At 46.8% G+C, this 19,275-nt stretch overlaps 2 protein-coding genes across 4 annotated transcripts in view; one reads left to right on the top strand and one right to left on the bottom strand.

The window, feature by feature from the left end:
* ift27 (intraflagellar transport 27 homolog (Chlamydomonas)) overlaps positions 1–3,637 on the bottom strand; it is an 18,068-nt gene extending 14,431 nt beyond the window's left edge. For both annotated transcript variants that reach the window (XM_083635458.1, XM_083635459.1), the window contains exons 1-2: positions 3,510–3,637; positions 1,712–1,791 (exon numbers count right to left, since the gene is read on the bottom strand). In XM_083635458.1, coding sequence (XP_083491584.1) covers positions 1,712–1,791; positions 3,510–3,543 — 114 coding nt within the window. In that variant the 5' untranslated portion in view covers positions 3,544–3,637. The remainder of the gene's footprint in view (positions 1–1,711; positions 1,792–3,509) is intronic.
* Positions 3,638–4,749: 1,112 nt separating this feature from the next.
* The window catches only part of syngr1b (synaptogyrin 1b), a gene marked incomplete at its 3' end in the record, with an annotated part of 44,886 nt that continues 30,360 nt past the window's right edge, over positions 4,750–19,275 (top strand). For both annotated transcript variants that reach the window (XM_083636192.1, XM_083636193.1), the window contains exon 1: positions 4,750–4,876. In XM_083636192.1, coding sequence (XP_083492318.1) covers positions 4,772–4,876 — 105 coding nt within the window. In that variant the 5' untranslated portion in view covers positions 4,750–4,771. The remainder of the gene's footprint in view (positions 4,877–19,275) is intronic.

Raw genomic sequence — 19,275 nt, 5'->3', positions numbered from 1 at the left:
CCTTTGGTGAGTCCGCCCATTGAGATAGTATGGGGGGTTCCCCCCCCCCACCGTCTAGTCTCGCGCGCCAGCCGTACTAACATTTTGTGGGCGTTCCCACACGGACCGACTGTATCTACGGCATCACGCGAGAAAAGAAATGAACTTGAGCTACCAACAATGTGAACATCGATAAGACTTTTGCTTGTGTGTGTTTTATTTTTATTCCATACTGTATAACATAATTTTGCTCTGTGGCTGATAGTTGATTGGTTAGATCGAGGTCCTCTGAGACATCCCTATGATGAAGAGCTATAAATAAATTAACTTCTACTTGATATCAACTGTTAAGTTAACTCATGTAAAGTATTGATGCATATTACAGTATGTTGTCTTGTACCAACATTGTTAAATTCTTATTATCTGATGGGTGTGTTTTTAATGACCCACAACATGATACAGGATGACCAGAGGAACCTCTGATCCTCCATTTTGACACTGGGGGGTTGATTTTGCATAATATGACGTAATCTGGGTATGAAGACAATGGTGTAGAGATACTTTTTTTTTTTTACTTTAATTAAAGTTACTTTAAAGTCGAGCTGAACCCAAAAATGACTTTTCTTTTCTTTTAGTTCAAATACCTGGGTATGCAGTGCACCTATTTAATAATGTATGCAAACAAAATCACAACAATCTAATTTCTTTAGTTTTTCACACTTTTTCACATCAAAAGTTCATTTTTCAAGATTTCATGGATAACAGTAATGTACAGTTTGCTGACGTCACCTAGTACTATCAGATTTCTACCCCATTTCAACCAATCATATCACGACATGCAGCTGTCAATCAAATCTTAATTTCAGGATAATTTTCTCTTCCAAATGAATTCGAAAATGGCGCCTAGTGCCTCTCATCTGGCAGAATTCCTATCCCATAAACTAACTACTAACTTGGCCAATTGTTAGAAACATGAACAAAAAACAAAAACTATAATCTCTAAGAATGCAAAGAAATGTAACTGGCTCGTTAAAACGCGCATTCCAGGGATATCGTATCGTTACAGCAGCGATAATGGCGCGCGCATCCGAGAGCTTGGTTGTCAGGGGTCGCACTTCGGAGGTTCCAGGCCGACGTGCTGCACTCTCCGCTCGGCAACACGAAGGCAGTGCGGGTCGCTGAGCTCCACTCAGCCACTAACCTCCCGCCAAAAGGCTCTTCCGGAGGGGAGCGCCACAACACACTGAATCCCACTCGATTTGGAGGCGGAACACGCCAGGATTGGCCAAAGCCCAATCCAGGACTCATTATGCACAGTTCGACTTTAATTCCACTAATCTAAATTCGACGTGAATCTAAACTAAATGAAATAAATGAAATTAGATCTTTCAATAATTGCCGATTCTAAAATGACTGCTTGTGGAGCCTCTAGTGCTTTCATCCTGCTCACAGATATGGAGGCTGCCAACATCTACTAGTATGTGAGTCTCTCCTGTAAAGTCAAGTTGCTTTACAACTGAATCACTGTGTTGTGGTGTGTTTTGCTTGATCTGAATATATGTAAAAGTACCATATCAATTATGGAGGGCTTATTTTTGCAAAAAGTGGTACAATATTAAGATGTGATGGTAGCTGGTTTCCTATACCCACCCTTGGCTGGTACATATACTGTATACTGCCTACATGTGGGCGTATATGTATATGCACAAACTAAGGTTACTGTTCTGCTCACCATGCTGTAGTTCTTCTGGAAGAGAGTACCATCACTGTGGAACATCTGGGAGAGGGCACTCTTGCCCACTGCAGCGTCTCCTACACACACACACACACACACGCACACACACACGCACACACACACACACACACACACACGCACGCACACACGCACACACACACACACACACGCACACGCACGCACACACACACATGCACTCACGCACGCACGCGCACGCACACGCACACACGCACACATGCACGTTACAAGTGAGTTAAAGTGACAAGTTACTCCTGTATAGACTCTGTGTGTTTGTGTGTGTGTGTGTGTGTGTGTGTGTGTGCATGCACGCACGTGTGTGTGTCAGGGTGGGAATTACATGGAGGCCATGGCCTCCGTTGCCCCTCCCACTGGTGGTGATGGCCTGAGATCCCTAAGCCCTTGTTCACACAGGACGCCGAACATAAGCAGAGCTGAAGCTTGAAGCAGGCACAAGCTGAACGTACGCCTAACCGTTCACACAAGAAGCCTACTCTCGCGCCTTAAAACCCGTCCACAACAACCCCCATTTGACTTCATGCCTCACGGCTTCACGGCTTCAGCGTCACGTTTGGAAATTCGGCGTCAGGCCTGAGTGATCGCTTCAGCGTGGCGTGAGCGTGGCTTCGGCACGGCGTCAGCGTGGCACGCGCGCGGGTGGTGTGAACGGCTTCGCCTCTTAACAAGGACGCCGAGATTAAACTTGTGGGTACAGCGTAGGTACAGCTTCGGTTGAGCGTTGCTTCGGTGTCCTGTGTGAACGAGGGCTAACCGTTCACACAAGAAGCCTCCTCTTTTCCTCTCAGCGCCTCCTCGGCGCGCCTTGAACTCGCCCACAACTCCCATTGACTTCATGCCTGGCAGCTTCAAGCTTCACACGCGTCACGCCTGGAAAATAGGACTGAATCCTGAACGATCGCTCCAGCGCGGCTTCGGCGTTGCTTTGGCGTGGCGTGGCGTGGCGTGCGGCTGGTGTGAACGGTCTCACCTGTTAACAAGGACGCCGAAATGAAACTGCGTGGCTTCAGCGTTGCTTTGGCGTTGCTTCGGCGTACAGTGTGAACGGCCACTAAGGCCACCTTGGCAGTGCCCTGCTTACCAGCCTGCTACCGTCAGGTCAGTTGCTTTAAAAGCATCAGTGGTCTCAGTTTAATGTAGCTGCTCTATGCAAAGGATGTGTGTCTCATTTTAACACACAAAATCGCTCTTCACAATGTCAATAGAGCACTGGCCTTTCTGCCCTGGCATGTGGCCTTGTGCCCTAAAGACAATGTGATGCCGCACGGCCTATTGGCCTTGCCCCTAAAATGATGAAATTCCGACCCTGGTGCGTGTGTGTGTGTGTGCGTGCGTGTGTGTGTGTGTGTGTGGGGGGGGGGGGGGTTCTGATAAGTAACACAATGACAGAATGTATGACTATTTTGGTCGAGGGCTTCATACATTTTCTGTAATAAAACATGTAAGGCAAAAAATATGATCTGGTGAGAGGGATCATGGTCAATTTGTGTCAGTTTAGGGGTCCTGAGGTGAAAAAGTTTGAGAACCAGTGTGTGCAGGACAAACTACTATCTGGTATCCTGACCTGTCAACAAAGCTCACTACTCAGCTGTTGTGAATGGTATAGCTGCCTAGCGCAGCTGAACCCTCCTCTGTGGCCCGAGGAACACGTTCAATGTGTTCAATGTTTTTTTAGCCGACTCGTTAGCTTTAGCGACGACTGTATCCTGCTATTAAGAAGCAGAAACATGGTCTAAAAACCCTCAAAACTGTGACGTACCGACAAGCAGACATCTCGCCCTCAGCTTCACCATTTCAGAGGATGTCTTCCCAAAACATGCAGTTAGCTGTCTGGTCTCCGTCAGCCTGAGCAATCTGTTTGTTTTGAACAGCGCTCTGATCTTCTTCCTTGTGCCTCGGCGACACAATGCGTCGTCTCTTAGCAACCGGACAAGGAGCCGTCTCACTGGTCCAATCAGCGGGCGCGCAGTGCCAACTGTGCTTCCATTGGCTGGCTGTGGCTACGTAGAGAAGAGACGTAGGAACAAGACGTAGCCATGCATGTGATTACACACGGCTATTTCCAGCAACGCCGCGAGGGGGCGGTATTTCTCAGTATTACAGTGACTTACATGTGCATCTGTCCTTCTAAATTAAAGTGAGTAGTAGGCCTATTATAGCTAATCTTTTGACATATTTTCAGATTGTGCGTTTTATATAATTTATATTAAACGGCAACATTGGTCTTGTATTAGGCTGTAACGGTGTGTTTTAGGTTGTACTCGTCCACCTCTCCTGACCGCTAAACCCTTTATTATTAGCTGATAGGCAGCGGGTAAAAAACGCATGACACTCCTTGTGGCATTCTTGTGACCACAAAGCAGCCAGCGCGTGCCCCTCGCGATGTTTTGCGAGTGAGCGTGTGTGTGTGTGTGTGTGTGTGTGTGTGTGTGTGTGTGTGTGTGTGTGTGTGTGTGTGTGTGTGTGTGTGTGTGTGTGTGTGTGTGTGTGTGTGTGTGTGTGTGTGTGCGCGTGCGTGTGTGTGTGTGCGTGTGTGTCTGTGTGTGTGCGTGCGTGCGTGCGTGCGTGTGTGTGTGTGTGTGAGAGAGAGAGCGAGAGAGAGAGAGAGAGAGAGAGAAAGGGAGAGAGAGAAAGAGAGCGCGAGCGCATCATCTGACAACACTGGCAGCTAGCTTCCCCTCGTTGGATTGCGATTATCGGAAGAGGACGAGGGGGAATTGAAAGGTTAATATAACAAAAGAGGAGAGGAGAACCGGGGGAGGTCGACTCGAGACGCGCCTGCCTCCCCGCAGCCAGGCAGCAGATCCCCGCAGGCAGTGCAGCAGAGCAGGCAGACCGGGCCGGGGCTTCTCCTCCTCCTCCAGCACACACACCCTCTGTAGCGGGCTGCAGGAGGACCACAGACAGACGGACGGAGGAGAGGAGAGAGAGAGAGAAGAGTAGGCTACCAGAGAGCGAGGAGAGGAGAGAGGAGGCACACAGACAGACAGAGCAGAGACAGAGACAGAGAGGAGGAGGACCATGGAGGGGATGCAGCAGGCATACGGAGCTGGGAAGGCCGGAGGAGCCTTCGACCCCGTCACCTTCTTCCAGCAGCCGCACACCATTCTCCGCATCGTGTCTTGGGTGAGTAGCCAGATCTCCGGCGAGGGCGGAACACGCAAAGTGACCGCATACTAAGCCCGACTGATGGCATTGTAAATTGCATTAACATCAGCAGCATAGTAGTGTGGAATGTGGTTGTTTAGTTGTTGTTGTTGATCTCTTTGTAGGAGCTATTCTATCTAAAGTCAAAGCGGGGTCCAGGGGACCCCCAGAGAGGTCCTCCTGGAGGGGGTTCCATGATGCAGTCCCCAGCAAAACGAGGAACTCATTTATTTTCACTAATTCCATCCATGACTCCATGAGTAACGATGTATGGCTATTTTGGTCATGGGTTTCATACACTTTGTGTAATCAAGCCAACATCTTATCACATGGGGATCTGTGGTCTAATTTGTGTCAGTTTAGTCAGTGGTCCCTGACGTGAAAAAGTTTGAGAGCCACTGCTTTATGGACTTATAGACGGTTTTAACTTGACAACAAAAACATTCTAAATTGAACCCCCGCTCACTTCCTGTTGCAGTGTTTGCTATGGACATAAAAGAATAAAAAACATTCAAGTGCAGGACTGACCATTCCGTGAAAACCGTCTATAGGAGGATAGTGTCTACTGCTATGATGCTTTATAGTTATATAGCTATAGTTACTGGTATATCCTATGCTAGGCTACTACAGTGAGTTTATAGTTTGTTTATTAAAAAGGAGCCGCATTATCAAAAGTAGGATATTTAGACATTAAACGTCCTTGTGGGAATATTAGAGGAATATTGTTGCATTTCTTCATTAGGGCGCATCTGGTAAGACTATAATGATATGAGCCTGTCCCTGTCTCTCCTACTCATTGTCCCTCTGTATTCCTGGTCCAGTCAATGACATTTGACGGCTCTTTTTGTGGCTGACATGTAAATGTTGGCTGTTGGCTAATTGTTGTCTCATGTATGTTTGCAGAGCAGAGCAGAGCAGAGCAGACACATGCTAATATTGGCTCTTCATATAAAGGCTGCTCACAGCTATTAGGCCTAAAGCCGAGCGTAGCAGCCAGGCATGGAAGTCGTGGAAATCAGTTTACCAACCTTGTTGTTTGTGTAACCGAGTTTACACACATTTTTAGGCTGGCAGTAGATTATATCATAAAGCAAATACAGTAGTATCAAACGGATGTAATTTCTATCAAGAGGTATGAGTCTTTTAATAATGATGGTTTGTTTAAGATGATCGACGACTGCCTGCTTATTTAACAGTTCATCACGTATAATAGGAAATGTTTTCTTAGTGATGCCGCTTGCGTCGCATTCCATCTTTTTAGTTTTGATCATTTGTTTCTGTTTTTAGAGGTAGACTTCTTTAAAAGAATATGTAAAGAAAATGCATCAAGGTATAGTTGGTCTTCCTGGCAAGCAGATAAAGTAAAAGCTGCGTCGCCTGTCTGGTTGTGTGTCTTAGTACCACACTGACAATCATGCTCATAATACACCAAACACCTAGGCTGTGATGAGAGTTATACTGTAGCAAGGCCATTCATATAGGCTGGTAACACCATCCTGATCACGTGACCTCAGGCTCACATTCTGTTTGGCTTAGAGGTCACATGATCAGGTCGGTCTTACCGGGCTAATTCATTGCAATCCCCCTTCTTTAAAGGCCAAAGCTGTGCTGTGCTGTGCTGTGCTGTGCTGTGCTGTGCTGTGCTGTGCTGTGCTGTCTGTATTCTTTCTTATTTATAGGACGGGCTCTCTGTCCGCGTGTCCTTAAATAGAGTCCAGAGGCTTTTTCAAGGATGCTGCAAGGATAAAGAGGGAGGCGGCTTCATGTGGACGCACTGGACACTGTGCTGTGATAGGCCAGTGGCTTCATGTGGACACACTGGACACTGTGCTCTGATAGGCCAGTGGCTTCATGTGGACACACTGGACACTGTGCTGTGATAGGCCAGTGGCTTCATGTGGACACACTGGACACTGTGCTCTGATAGGCCAGTGGCTTCATGTGGACACACTGGACACTGTGCTGTGACAGGCCAGTGGCTTCATGTGGACACACTGGACACTGTGCTGTGATAGGCCAGTGGCTTCATGTGGACACACTGGACACTGTGCTGTGATAGGCCAGTGGCTTCATGTGGACACACTGGACACTGTGCTCTGATAGGCCAGTGCCTTCATGTGGACACACTGGACACTGTGCTGTGATAGGCCAGTGGCTTCGTGTGGACACACTGGACACTGTGCTGTGATAGGCCAGTGGTGGCTTGGACACACTGGACACTGTGCTGTGATAGGCCAGTGGCGGCTTGGACACACTGGACACTGTGCTGTGATAGGCCAGTGGCTTCATGTGGACACACTGGACACGGTGCTGTGATAGGTCAGTGCCTTCATGTGGACACACTGGACACTGTGCTGTGATAGGTCAGTGGCTTCATGTGGACACACTGGACACTGTGCTGTGATAGGCCAGTGGCTTCGTGTGGACACACTGGACACTGTGCTGTGATAGGCCAGTGGCTTCATGTGGACACACTGGACAGTGTGCTGTGATAGGCCAGTGGCTTCATGTGGACACCCTGGACACTGTGCTGTGATAGGCCAGTGGCTTCATGTGGACACACTGGACACTGTGCTGTGATAGGTCAGTGGCTTCATGTGGACACACTGGACACTGTGCTGTGATAGGCCAGTGGCTTCATGTGGACACACTGGACACTGTGCTGTGATAGACCAGTGGCTTCATGTGGACACACTGGACACTGTGCTGTGATAGGTCAGTGGCTTCATGTGGACACACTGGACACTGTGCTGTGATAGGCCAGTGGCGGCTTGGACACACTGGACACTGTGCTGTGATAGGTCAGTGGCTTCATGTGGACACACTGGACACTGTGCTGTGATAGGCCAGTGGTGGCTTGGACACACTGGACACTGTGCTGTGATAGGTCAGTGGCTTCATGTTGACACACTGGACACTGTGCTGTGATAGGTCAGTGGCTTCATGTGGACACACTGGACACTGTGCTGTGATAGGTCAGTGGCTTCATGTGGACACACTGGACACTGTGCTGTGATAGGCCAGTGGCGGCTTGGACACACTGGACACTGTGCTGTGATAGGTCAGTGGCTTCATGGGGACACACTGGACACTGTGCTGTGATAGGTCAGTGGCTTCATGTGGACACACTGGACACTGTGCTGTGATAGGTCAGTGGCTTCATGGGGACACACTGGACACTGTGCTGTGCTCCAATGGACCAGTTTTTTTACTCTCAAGAGTTCCAGGAAGTAAGGTCCTGGATTAAGCAGCACTGTCGAGTTGCAGCAAAATAGACAGTTTGTGTTGTACTCTGAAAGGGTTTTTTCCCCCTTGAATCAAATTGTACATTATCAGCTTTATTTTAGCATGCAAAAGTAGCGCGAGACCCATTCCTGGCTGTTCATTCAGACGACACTAATGTGGACACACTGGACACTGTGCTGTGATAGGCCAGTGGCAAAATGTTCAGGACTTAGGGGGTAAAATGACTTTAGTCTATATACCATGAAACTGTTCCCTTTTTCACAATCAGGTCGAGAGAAAAGATGAAGCAAAGTTGTCTGTGTGCAGGTAATTGCATCAAAATAAGGACTTGTCTTATAGTCTCATATTGTTCTGTATAGAGAACTGAAATAGGCCACGCCCATCACGGGGTAAAAGCTCCATTGATTTCCACACACCAGCGTCATTTTCCTTGAATTAAACATAGCTAAAAGCTGTTGTGTGGTGGGGCTGCGCAGACAACAAATATAAAAAATCGCCAGTTAGAGTTTTTTTGTACTCCAGAGGAAAACAAGGAAGCCATTGAGAATTGGTGAGAAGAAAAATGTGGATCTAGCTGTCAAGGAAGTAAGTCGGAGTGTTCATCTTCCGTATATACGATCTTTTTGTACAACACGCACCGTGCACGTGACATAGGAGAACGCCAGGATTGGAGGGGGGCTTTCTGTTTTCCCACGTCTTGGGCGCGGTTTCTGATTGATGACGCGTTACGCAATGTCTCTATTGTAAACGAATGTTAGCAGCTGTCCATAGCTGCTTAATAGCCCCGATAAAGCCATCACTGCAGATGTTGGGTCTTCCGCATTCCGCAAACCCGACTCTGAATAAGCGGTTGGAGATGGTTGGCTGGATGGGTCTTCATCTGCCTGTGGAACAAGGCTCAGATGAGGATCTCTTCTGCATGTGACGCTATTGTATTATGCTTGTTAGAGAGAAATGGAGGGGGAGGGTGCACACTCAAACACACACACACACACACACACACACACACACACACACACTACACACACACACGCACGCACACACACACACACACACACACACACACACACACACACACACACACAAGGCAGGCGATGCACTTCAGCTTAATCTCATTTAGTGAGGAGAAGGAGTTGAACTTGTTCTTCTGTCTGTGCCTTATGTCCTCCACCCCCCCACACTTTGCACTGGACAGCAGAGTTTGAAGAGATAAAAGAGCATTTTTCAAGAAATAAAAGAGGAAAGTTTTATTTTTTACACTACGATACGGTACGATATACAATAATACTTGTCCTGGTGGCTCACCTGGTAGCACGCGTACGACGGAGTCTTCGTCCATCGCGCGGCCGACGTGGGTTCGAATCCGACCCGAGGTCCCTTGCCGCGTGTCATCCCCTCTCTCTCTCTCTCTCCCCACCTTTCCTGTCTGCCTACTGTCCTATCTGAATAAAGGTAAAAATATACAGTACAATATATAAATATTATGATAATACTCTATTGTCAGACAAGTCTGACATTTGTCTTGCATCATAGCAGCTCCATTTACAAAAAAAGACAAAGGTTAAGACGGGAAACAAAGATACCGTACATACATTTAACATGACATCACAATCACAGAAGACAACATCAATGGCCTTTAACATATGTTTGGTCTAGACTGTAGAAAATAGTGTGTGTTATGATGTCACCCGTTGATTTGAGGACTCCTATTATGCAGCGGAGTGCACGAGATAGCACAGTGCACATTTGTCTAGTCAAAAAAAGGATTTAGTATCTTGGTATTGTATAGTATCTCGTAGTATAGTATTTCAACAATGTTCAAGTGTTTGTTTTCCTGCCAGATAAGAAATAAGGGTAACACTTTCTATGAAGGTCATATCTATAAGCATAACGCTTAGAGCACATTCACACACGCTATAAAAGGAGCGAACTTACAGTCCAAGACTCCAAATAAACTTCCATGCTGTATTATGTCCAGTCCACTACTTGCCCTCATGTAGTTTACTCGGCTAACGCTATAGCTTTAAGTTTAGTTTACTGGATTGCCTCATTGTATGGGAAAATACGAACGCGTGTTCTCGTCAAACACGTCTTCAGCGGAGTCTCCTTTTTGAGGGTGACATCATTGACCATATATGGACGAGTGGAGCCTAGCACATGGCTGTATTGTTTGGTTTACGGCCGTGGGTCCTTTGGGGGATCTACAATAGGCGACTAAGAATGTGCCTGACAAAAAATGTAGCTTAAAATACGTTCATAGACTAGAGAACGTAATTAATATTATTGTTCCTCAATGATACATCGTTTCAACCGCCCGCAACCCATCCGCTATTAATCAGAATGTTTATTTTTATGATCCGGCCCGCCCGCGGGGTGGGATATCCGCGGTCAGCGCGGTTATAACTGCGGCCCGTGCATCACTAGTAAATACTGTATATTTATTTAGAGATTTTGGTCAATTATTTGTGCTGTTATGGTTATTAGCTTAGTCACTCACTTCTACACTAGCTTCTACACTGCTGACCCTTTTCTTGAAATAGCCAAATCTTGCTTCACCCAAAATGTTATTCACATAAAAACACTAGATCCACAATGCTAATTATTTTAAAGAACTGCATCTTGACCTGGAGGCATCAAATAGAATTCAGTGTTTTGCTAACTACAGTATAACCTGTGATAGTGGCCCACTGCCATAACAGCTCTGGCTAACATTACAATGCTAACTATGGTAGGTACAAGTAGCCAACTAACTTGCTATGCAAAGTTGAACTATGCCTATAATAACTAACTTTGCCCCCTCAGTTTCAATGGCCACAACGCTTCGGAATGGATGGATGGATGGATGGATGGATGTAAAGTTGTCAAAAGTATCGATAAGTATTGATGCTGAAAATTGGGAATGGATACAATACTCAAAATCAAACATACTACAGTTTTTTCCCGCTCTGGGTATCTTTTGCTTCAACGAGCTAAAAGTGTTCTGATAGGGTGATGACTAGAGCAGGGCTAGTTTGCTGTGTAAGTAGTGCACAGTCTTTAATGAGTTTTATCAGGCCGAGATTATGGAAAAGGAGAAACGTCCAGCTGTCCGTCCATCTGTCTTGTTGTCAGCCCCCTCCCCCCGCCCCCTTATCGCTTATATTTTGACCAACATTTTGTTCGACGTTATAACTAAATTGCTCAGAATCAGAACTCTCCTTTTTTTTCCCCTTGTGGCCTCACCGTCACTCCCCAAGCATGCAGTAATGGTGCAGCAACTCTGATGTGACACGATGCTAAGCACTGAGCAGCACACCTGCAGCTGCTGTGGACTCTGATGTGACACGATGCTAAGCACTGAGCAGCACACCTGCAGCTGCAGTGGAGTTTGTCATAGAACACTTGGCTATAATAACTTCTGCAGTATCAAAATAAAGCATGCTGGATCGACCACATTCAACTTGATCAGGCACCTGACAGGTCAGTCATAGTAATGTGAAGCTCGTACGGACGGTTAGCAAACATGTTAGCAGATGTTAATCATTCATCAGTGTTTCCCCTACCATTCTACAGGCCTGGCGGGCCCCCGAAAAGTTCAATCAACCTTTATGGCATATTATTACAATACAACAATACTGGTGTCGTCGACAGTGTTGACAGTAATAGATGCCAAATCATTCAAAACAATAAGCATTTTGCTTTTAGGAGCATCGTGCCAGGCGCTGTTCCAAAACGTGTCAATGTGTGTCGTTGCCTGGGAAACGCACGTCCCATAATACAACTGTTCGCATCGCATCCCATAATAGTATGATGATACTTGTGGGATGCCATTGCGAACATAGATGCGAACAGGTTAGCTAAAAGTTTAGCGTCGCCAGCGAGGGCCCCCGTTTCGAAATCCCTCCAGGCCTGAAAATTCTTCTAGGGAAAACACTGTTCATTACAACCATAAGACTTGAGACCTGACTTGGACTTGCAAAAAATGACTCCTGCATCTCTGATAATCATTGCATTTTAATTTGATTGATATTGGCCATAGTTATTGGCCATCATTTTGACCTGGATGCAGGGTCCGACCATTAACAGTAGCCAACCTGCAATGACGAGTAGATTTTGCATTTGGCTAGTAAATCCCAGAAGGCTATTGGCCACATGGCGAGTAGCCTAAATGTTTGTTACCAAAACTAGTCATCTAATTAAAAAAAACTCTCTCTCTCTCTCTCTCTCTCTCTCTCTCTCTCTCTCTCTCTCTCGCGGAGCCGATGGCTGTACCCGGTCGGCATTTAACGTTAGTTACAAAAGCACGTCGACAGTGTTTTCTCACTGCCAGTAGCCTAACTACAGTAGGGTTTGACAGATAGCTAGTCCGACCGGTGTCAGCACAGCCAGCGCTCCCGGTCCTCGCTGCTCGTTAAATATTTCCAATAGGCGTTATTCTGATAAACTGGTCACATATATGTTACGTTCTCACCCGAAAAATATTTGGGGTTTTTTTTAGCTTGAAAACAGCTTTTTGGCAAGTCTAAAAAAAAATGACTACGGTAGGCGTAATATACTTCCGTGTCTAAAACCGGAAAGACGATTACAAAATGACGTCATGCAGAAGCGTCCTTTACGGGCAAAGAATAAGGTGAATAGTGACACACAGCCATATCCATGATGCTGCCACTGCTTTAAATCACATCAGTTAAAGACACGCCTTAGGGCTTCTGGGTAATATAGAGGTAAAAGCACCCCCCTACCACCAGGGGGCACCACCAGACCCGGGTTCAGTTCCTGGCAGCAGCAGTACTTCCGGCTTGGTCAGAACGTTCCTACAGACACAATTGGCCGTGTCTGCGGGTGGGAAGCCGGTGATATGAGTCCTGGTCGCTGCACTAGTGCCTCCTCTGGTCGGTCGGGGTGCCTGTTCGGGGGGAGGGGCATAATGTGATCCACCCACGAGCTATGTACTGCCGGTGAAACTCCTCGCTGTCAGGTGAAAAGAAGCGGCTGGCGACTGCACATGTATCAGAGGAAGCATGTGGAATGGGAAAAGGGCCTAAGAGAAGAAGCTGATTGTCTGTATGGAAACAGACCAGGATCTTATTGTCACCCACCTCACCATGCAGATGATAATAACATCTTGCATTAGTTCTTCAAAGGCTATAAGGTTGCTACTGTATGTTCGATCTAAAAGATTCAAAACTACAATTTATTCCACTCATAAGCAAATGAATGATATGCACATTGATTTACAGTATTATGTGCTTCTAAGTCAAACGTGCATTTAGAAAGTCCATCATTTCATCTGTCATTGATCTTACAGTAAGAAGAGAGCATTTTGGTCAAGGGTCAGGATTCAAGACTTGGATTTAGTATGTACTCAATATTGGCAACTCAAACACACACACACACACACACACACACACACACAGACACCACCGCACACTCTGTCATCTTCATGTTAAAAACACACACACACGCGTGCGTGGGCGCACACGCACACACACACACACACACACACACACACACACACACACACACACACACACACACACACTGTTAGTGCCTACATGTCAGAATTCAGACACCCAGTTTGAAGGCTATTTTAACACATTCACTGCCAGCCGTTTTTCAATACTGTAGTTAGCTTCTGCCAAGGTTTTTTTTTGAGGATTCATCTTTCAAGAGCCGAGGATTCTTTTCTGTTAGGATTTTGTGAACACACAATATCTCAAAAGAACTAATAGAATGTGTGCTTTCTCTGTCTAAAAGAGTTAGTTTGTAGAGTTAGTAGTTATGTAAGCATTAGCAGTTGAATACAGCATGGTTTCAGCATCTGAAAATTTATTCTGAGATAAATGGCTTTTTGTGAAATTCGATAGAACAGTCACTTTAACCATTTATTTTTGGCGTAAGACGTCAGACATCTAAACAATAGTTTTGAACAGTAATTTCCTCCATAGCAGCAGGAAACCCCCCTCTGCTTCAAACTCCTCCCTCCGTGGGCGTTCTCCTCCGCCCTCCTTGGCTCTGCAGCGGGTATGTCACAAACGAGTTGCTGCTGCCTGGCTGCTGCCTGGCAGTCTGGATGGGGCTCGCTGGATGGGGCTCGCTCGTTTCTTGGCATTTCGGTTGAGAGCTCTGATGAAGCTCTTGCGATTCTGGGCTTATTTATGCTGCGTGTTTCAAAGTGTGCACCCAGTCTATTCTTGGAACCCCCCACCGTTGCCACCGCTGTGCGTCAGCGCGAAAAGCGAAAGCGTTTTCGTCAATCCATTTTACAGTATGAGAACGGCTTCCTCGCGCTTTCCCCTGGAGTTTTGGCTCGCCTCTTTCTACTCTGGAGAGACATGTCGCCACTCAGTGGGTCGGTAAAATAGATTATACACATTCAATACCTCCAATATTTGTATAGGAGACGTAAAAGGGTTGGATCCACGTACCACCGTCAATTTTTTTTTTTTTTTTTTAAAGCCGAGATATCTCGTCATTGGCAGTCAACCGTTGGATTTTGTAAGCCGAGATATCTCGTCAATGGCAGTGAACGTGTTAAGACGTAATCTGTGTGTGGGTCATGCTTGGACACCATTCATACAGTGAACATGTAATGTATAGCAGATTTGTGGCGAGCTGGATACGCCTGTCTGTATGTTTGTGTTGAACATTCACAGATGAGCCCACAGTTACACAGCCAAGTCTTCACACCCATGTCAGGTGGAATTGGAAACAACAATTCTTGGCATTTGGCAGGTTGGTGTCAGTAACTTTCCAAATACTTTCCACCGATTGGTCTACGCATGCTGGCTCTGTGGCAACTCTCTGTCTAGCCAATCACGGTCCGCAACATAACATCTTTTTTTTTTGTCTTTTCTGATGTCATGTGTCGAGGGACAGTTTCAAAAGTGTACATGGAGCATTTTGGCGCTGTTAGAAATGTGTGTTTTTGGTGACTTTGAACGGCTGTACTGTTTCCTCCAATTCATCGGTGATAATAATAACTAACTGGACGACAGTAGCTCACTGTATACTGTACGGAGAGTGACTGTAAAGACATTGTGTATCTTGGTTATGTATAGGGGCGATTATGGCAAATGAGCAAAACTCCCAAAAAGTTGGCGTATCCCTTTAAGGCCCTCCAACCTACTTCAACATGAGACTGTCGTTAACGTTCAAGACGGCTCCTCGCCCGCAGCGTACGTTTCAAGTGTTTCTCAGCCAACGTCAGGATTTGGTTGGAGTTGGGAGAGAGAGAGGGGGGCTGTCTCCTGAGTGGTGCTGCTCTGGCCTGTCCAATCCCAATCAAGGACCGGAACTATACATTTGATTAAGAGGAGGAGAGGACGGCGACAGGGAGAACAGTGGGTGTGGGTATGGTGGTGGCCATTGCTCTGTTCCTGTGTTTCTGTGTGACTGGGTGGACGTTATCCCTGCTACTGTAGCTGCTCTGCTTCAATTGAAATCTCGCCATGTCTTGTCTCACACGCACGCACGCACACACACACGCACACGCGCGCGCGCACACACACACACACAAACAGACACATCCATACAGCTCTATTACACGAGCAGCCGCTACCATGGTGACAGCAGCAATCATGTACCCCCAGTCCAGACCAGCGCACTGCTGCAGACAGTACGCCCCCGCACACACACACACGCACACACACACACACACCACATGCACACACGCACACACACACACGTACACACACACAGGCGCACACGCACACGCACATGCCACATGCACACACGCACTCATACACATACACACACACACACAGACACACACACACACACCTATACTCACTCTTTCTCTCTCTCTCTCACACACGCGCGCACACACACACACGCGCACACACCCACACACACACACACACACACACACACACACACACACACACACACACACACACACACATATATATATACTGTATAAGCTTTTCTATTCTCATTCACTGCAGCCATTCTGTCATTTTGTTCTTGGTTTCTTTCAATAGTGGCTCAAAACAGGAAAGTGCTTCAGTGTGTTTCTATGGACATGGTTTTCACCACGCAGAGTATTCAAGTACAAGTATTGTTACTTGCAGTTCTATTCAAACCTTAGTTCGCCGCCAAATTCTTTTAGCCGGGGACCTTTGGTCGCCACGGACTGTCGCCCCCCCTCAGAATTTTGGCTTGCATGACGCCCATGGTGTATCAGTGGTAAGAACTCTCATGGACCTGACGTTGAGACAGCATGCAGTAACGTAGTTAGCGTAGCTAACATAGTGTATCAGTGTTACGAACTCTCATGGACCTGGCATTGAGACAGCAAGCAAAAACGTAGTTAGCGTAGCTAACATAGTGTATCAGTGGTAAGAACTCTCATGGACCTGGCCTTGAGACAGCATGCAATAACGTAGTTAGCGTAGCTAACATAGTGTATCAGCGGTAAGAACTCTCATGGACCTGGCGTTGAGACAGCATGCGGTAACGTAGTTAGCGTAGCTAACGTAGTGTATCAGTGGTAAGAGCTCTCATGGACCTGGCGTTGAGACAGCATGCAGTAACGTAGTTAGCGTAGCTAACGTAGTGTTTCAGTGGTAAGAACTCTCATGGACCTGGCGTTGAGACAGCATGCGGTAATGTAGTTAGCGTAGCTAACGTAGTGTATCAGTGTTAAGAACTCTCATGGACCTGGCGTTGAGACAGCATGCAGTAACGTAGTTAGCGTAGCTAACGTAGTGTATCAGTGTTAAGAACTCTCATGGACCTGGCGTTGAGACAGCATGCGGTAATGTAGTTAGCGTAGCTAACGTAGTGTATCAGTGTTAAGAACTCTCATGGACCTGGCGTTGAGACAGCATGCAGTAACGTAGTTAGCGTAGCTAACGTAGTGTATCAGTGTTAAGAACTCTCATGGGCCTGGCGTTAAAACAGCATGCAGTAACGTAGTTAGCGTAGCTAACGTAGCGTATCAGTGGTAAGAACTCTCATGGGCCTGGCGTTAAAACAGCATGCAGTAACGTAGTTAGCGTAGCTAACATAGTGTATCAACGGTAAGAACTCTGATGGGCCTGGCGTTGAGACAGCATGCAGTAACGTAGTTAGCGTAGCTAACGTAGTGTATCAGTGTTAAGAACTCTGATGGGCCTGGCGTTGAGACAGCATGCAATAACGTAGTTAGCGTAGCTAACGTAGTGTATCAGTGTTAAGAACTCTGATGGGCCTGGCGTTGAGACAGCATGCAGTAACGTAGTTAGCGTAGCTAACGTAGTGTATCAGTGGTAAGAACTCTCATGGGCCTGGCGTTGAGACAGCATGCAGTAACGTAGTGTATCAGTGGTAAGAACTCTCATGGGCCTGGCGTTGAGACAGCATGCAGTAACGTAGTTAGCGTAGCTAACGTAGTGTATCAGCGGTAAGAACTCTGATGGGCCTGCCGTTGTGACAGCAGGCAGTAATGTAGTTAGCGTAGCTAACGTAGTGTATCAGCGGTAAGAACTCTCATGGGCGTGGCGTTGTGACAGCATGCAGTAACGGAGTTAGCGTAGCTAACATAGTGTATCAGCGGTAAGAACTCTGATGGGCGTGGCGTTGTGACAGCATGCAGTAACGTAGTTAGCGTAGCTAACGTAGTGTATCAGCGGTAAGAACTCTGATGGGCGTGGCGTTGTGACAGCATGCAGTAACGTAGTTAGCGTAGCTAACGTAGTGTATCAGTGGTAAGAACTCTGATGGGCGTGGCGTTGTGACAGCAGGCAGTAATGTAGTTAGTGTAGCTAACGTAGTGTATCAACTGTAAGAACTCTGATGGGCCTGGCGTTGAGACAGCATGCAGTAACGTAGTTAGCGTAGCTAACATAGTGTATCAACTGTAAGAACTCTGATGGGCCTGGCGTTGAGACAGCATGCAGTAACGTAGTTAGCGTAGCTAACGTAGTGTATCAGCGGTAAGAACTCTGATGGGCGTGGCGTTGTGACAGCATGCAGTAACGTAGTTAGCGTAGCTAACGTAGTGTATCAGTGGTAAGAACTCTGATGGGCGTGGCGTTGTGACAGCAGGCAGTAATGTAGTTAGTGTAGCTAACGTAGTGTATCAACTGTAAGAACTCTGATGGGCCTGGCGTTGAGACAGCATGCAGTAACGTAGTTAGCGTAGCTAACATAGTGTATCAACTGTAAGAACTCTGATGGGCCTGGCGTTGAGACAGCATGCAGTAACGTAGTTAGCGTAGCTAACGTAGTGTATCAGCGGTAAGAACTCTGATGGGCGTGGCGTTGAGACAGCATGCAGTAACGTAGTTAGCGTAGCTAACGTAGTGTATCAGCGGTAAGAACTCTGATGGGCGTGGCGTTGAGACAGCATGCAGTAACGTAGTTAGCATAGCTAACGTAGTGTATCAGCGGTAAGAACTCTGATGGGCGTGGCGTTGTGACAGCATGCAGTAACGTAGTTAGCATAGCTAACGTAGTGTATCAGCGGTAAGAACTCTGATGGGCGTGGCGTTGAGACAGCATGCAGTAACGTAGTTAGCATAGCTAACGTAGTGTATCAGCGGTAAGAACTCTGATGGGCCTGGCGTTGAGACAGCATGCAGTAACGTAGTTAGCGTAGCTAACATAGTGTATCAACTGTAAGAACTCTGATGGGCCTGGCGTTGAGACAGCATGCAGTAACGTAGTTAGCGTAGCTAACGTAGTGTATCAGCGGTAAGAACTCTGATGGGCGTGGCGTTGAGACAGCATGCAGTAACGTAGTTAGCATAGCTAATGTAGTGTATCAGCTGAGCGGTAAGAAGCGGTTGTGACTAGCCTCTGGGCAGCGTGGGCAGTGGAAGCAGTGGCCTTATAGCTCCAGATAAGCGTAAAGCGTGGGAAGACATAACCAGTGCAGCACTGCATCAGCGACAAAGCACATTTTCAGGCAAGATAAATGGATGAGCAAGAGAGGGAATGAAACTCATTGTTTGTAGTTCAGAAGGCCGATGGAGACAGTGTGCCCCAAAGCACTGCTTTAACTGTTCTTTTGAGGAGAGCAGCTTGTTAAACTACAAACAATAAGATACTTTCTCTTTAAACCCTTTGACTGCAGAACAAACAGCTTGTTTGATGCTTGGCAGCATAACATCAATCCAGGCAGCTCCTGCAGTCTTTTGAATTTTTGTGAAATTAGCACAATGTCTTAA

This window comes from Poromitra crassiceps, assembly GCF_964638095.1.
Source record: "Poromitra crassiceps genome assembly, chromosome: 4".
NCBI classification, from domain to species: domain Eukaryota; kingdom Metazoa; phylum Chordata; class Actinopteri; order Beryciformes; family Melamphaidae; genus Poromitra; species Poromitra crassiceps.
This window is presented reverse-complemented; position numbering and strand designations above follow the sequence as displayed.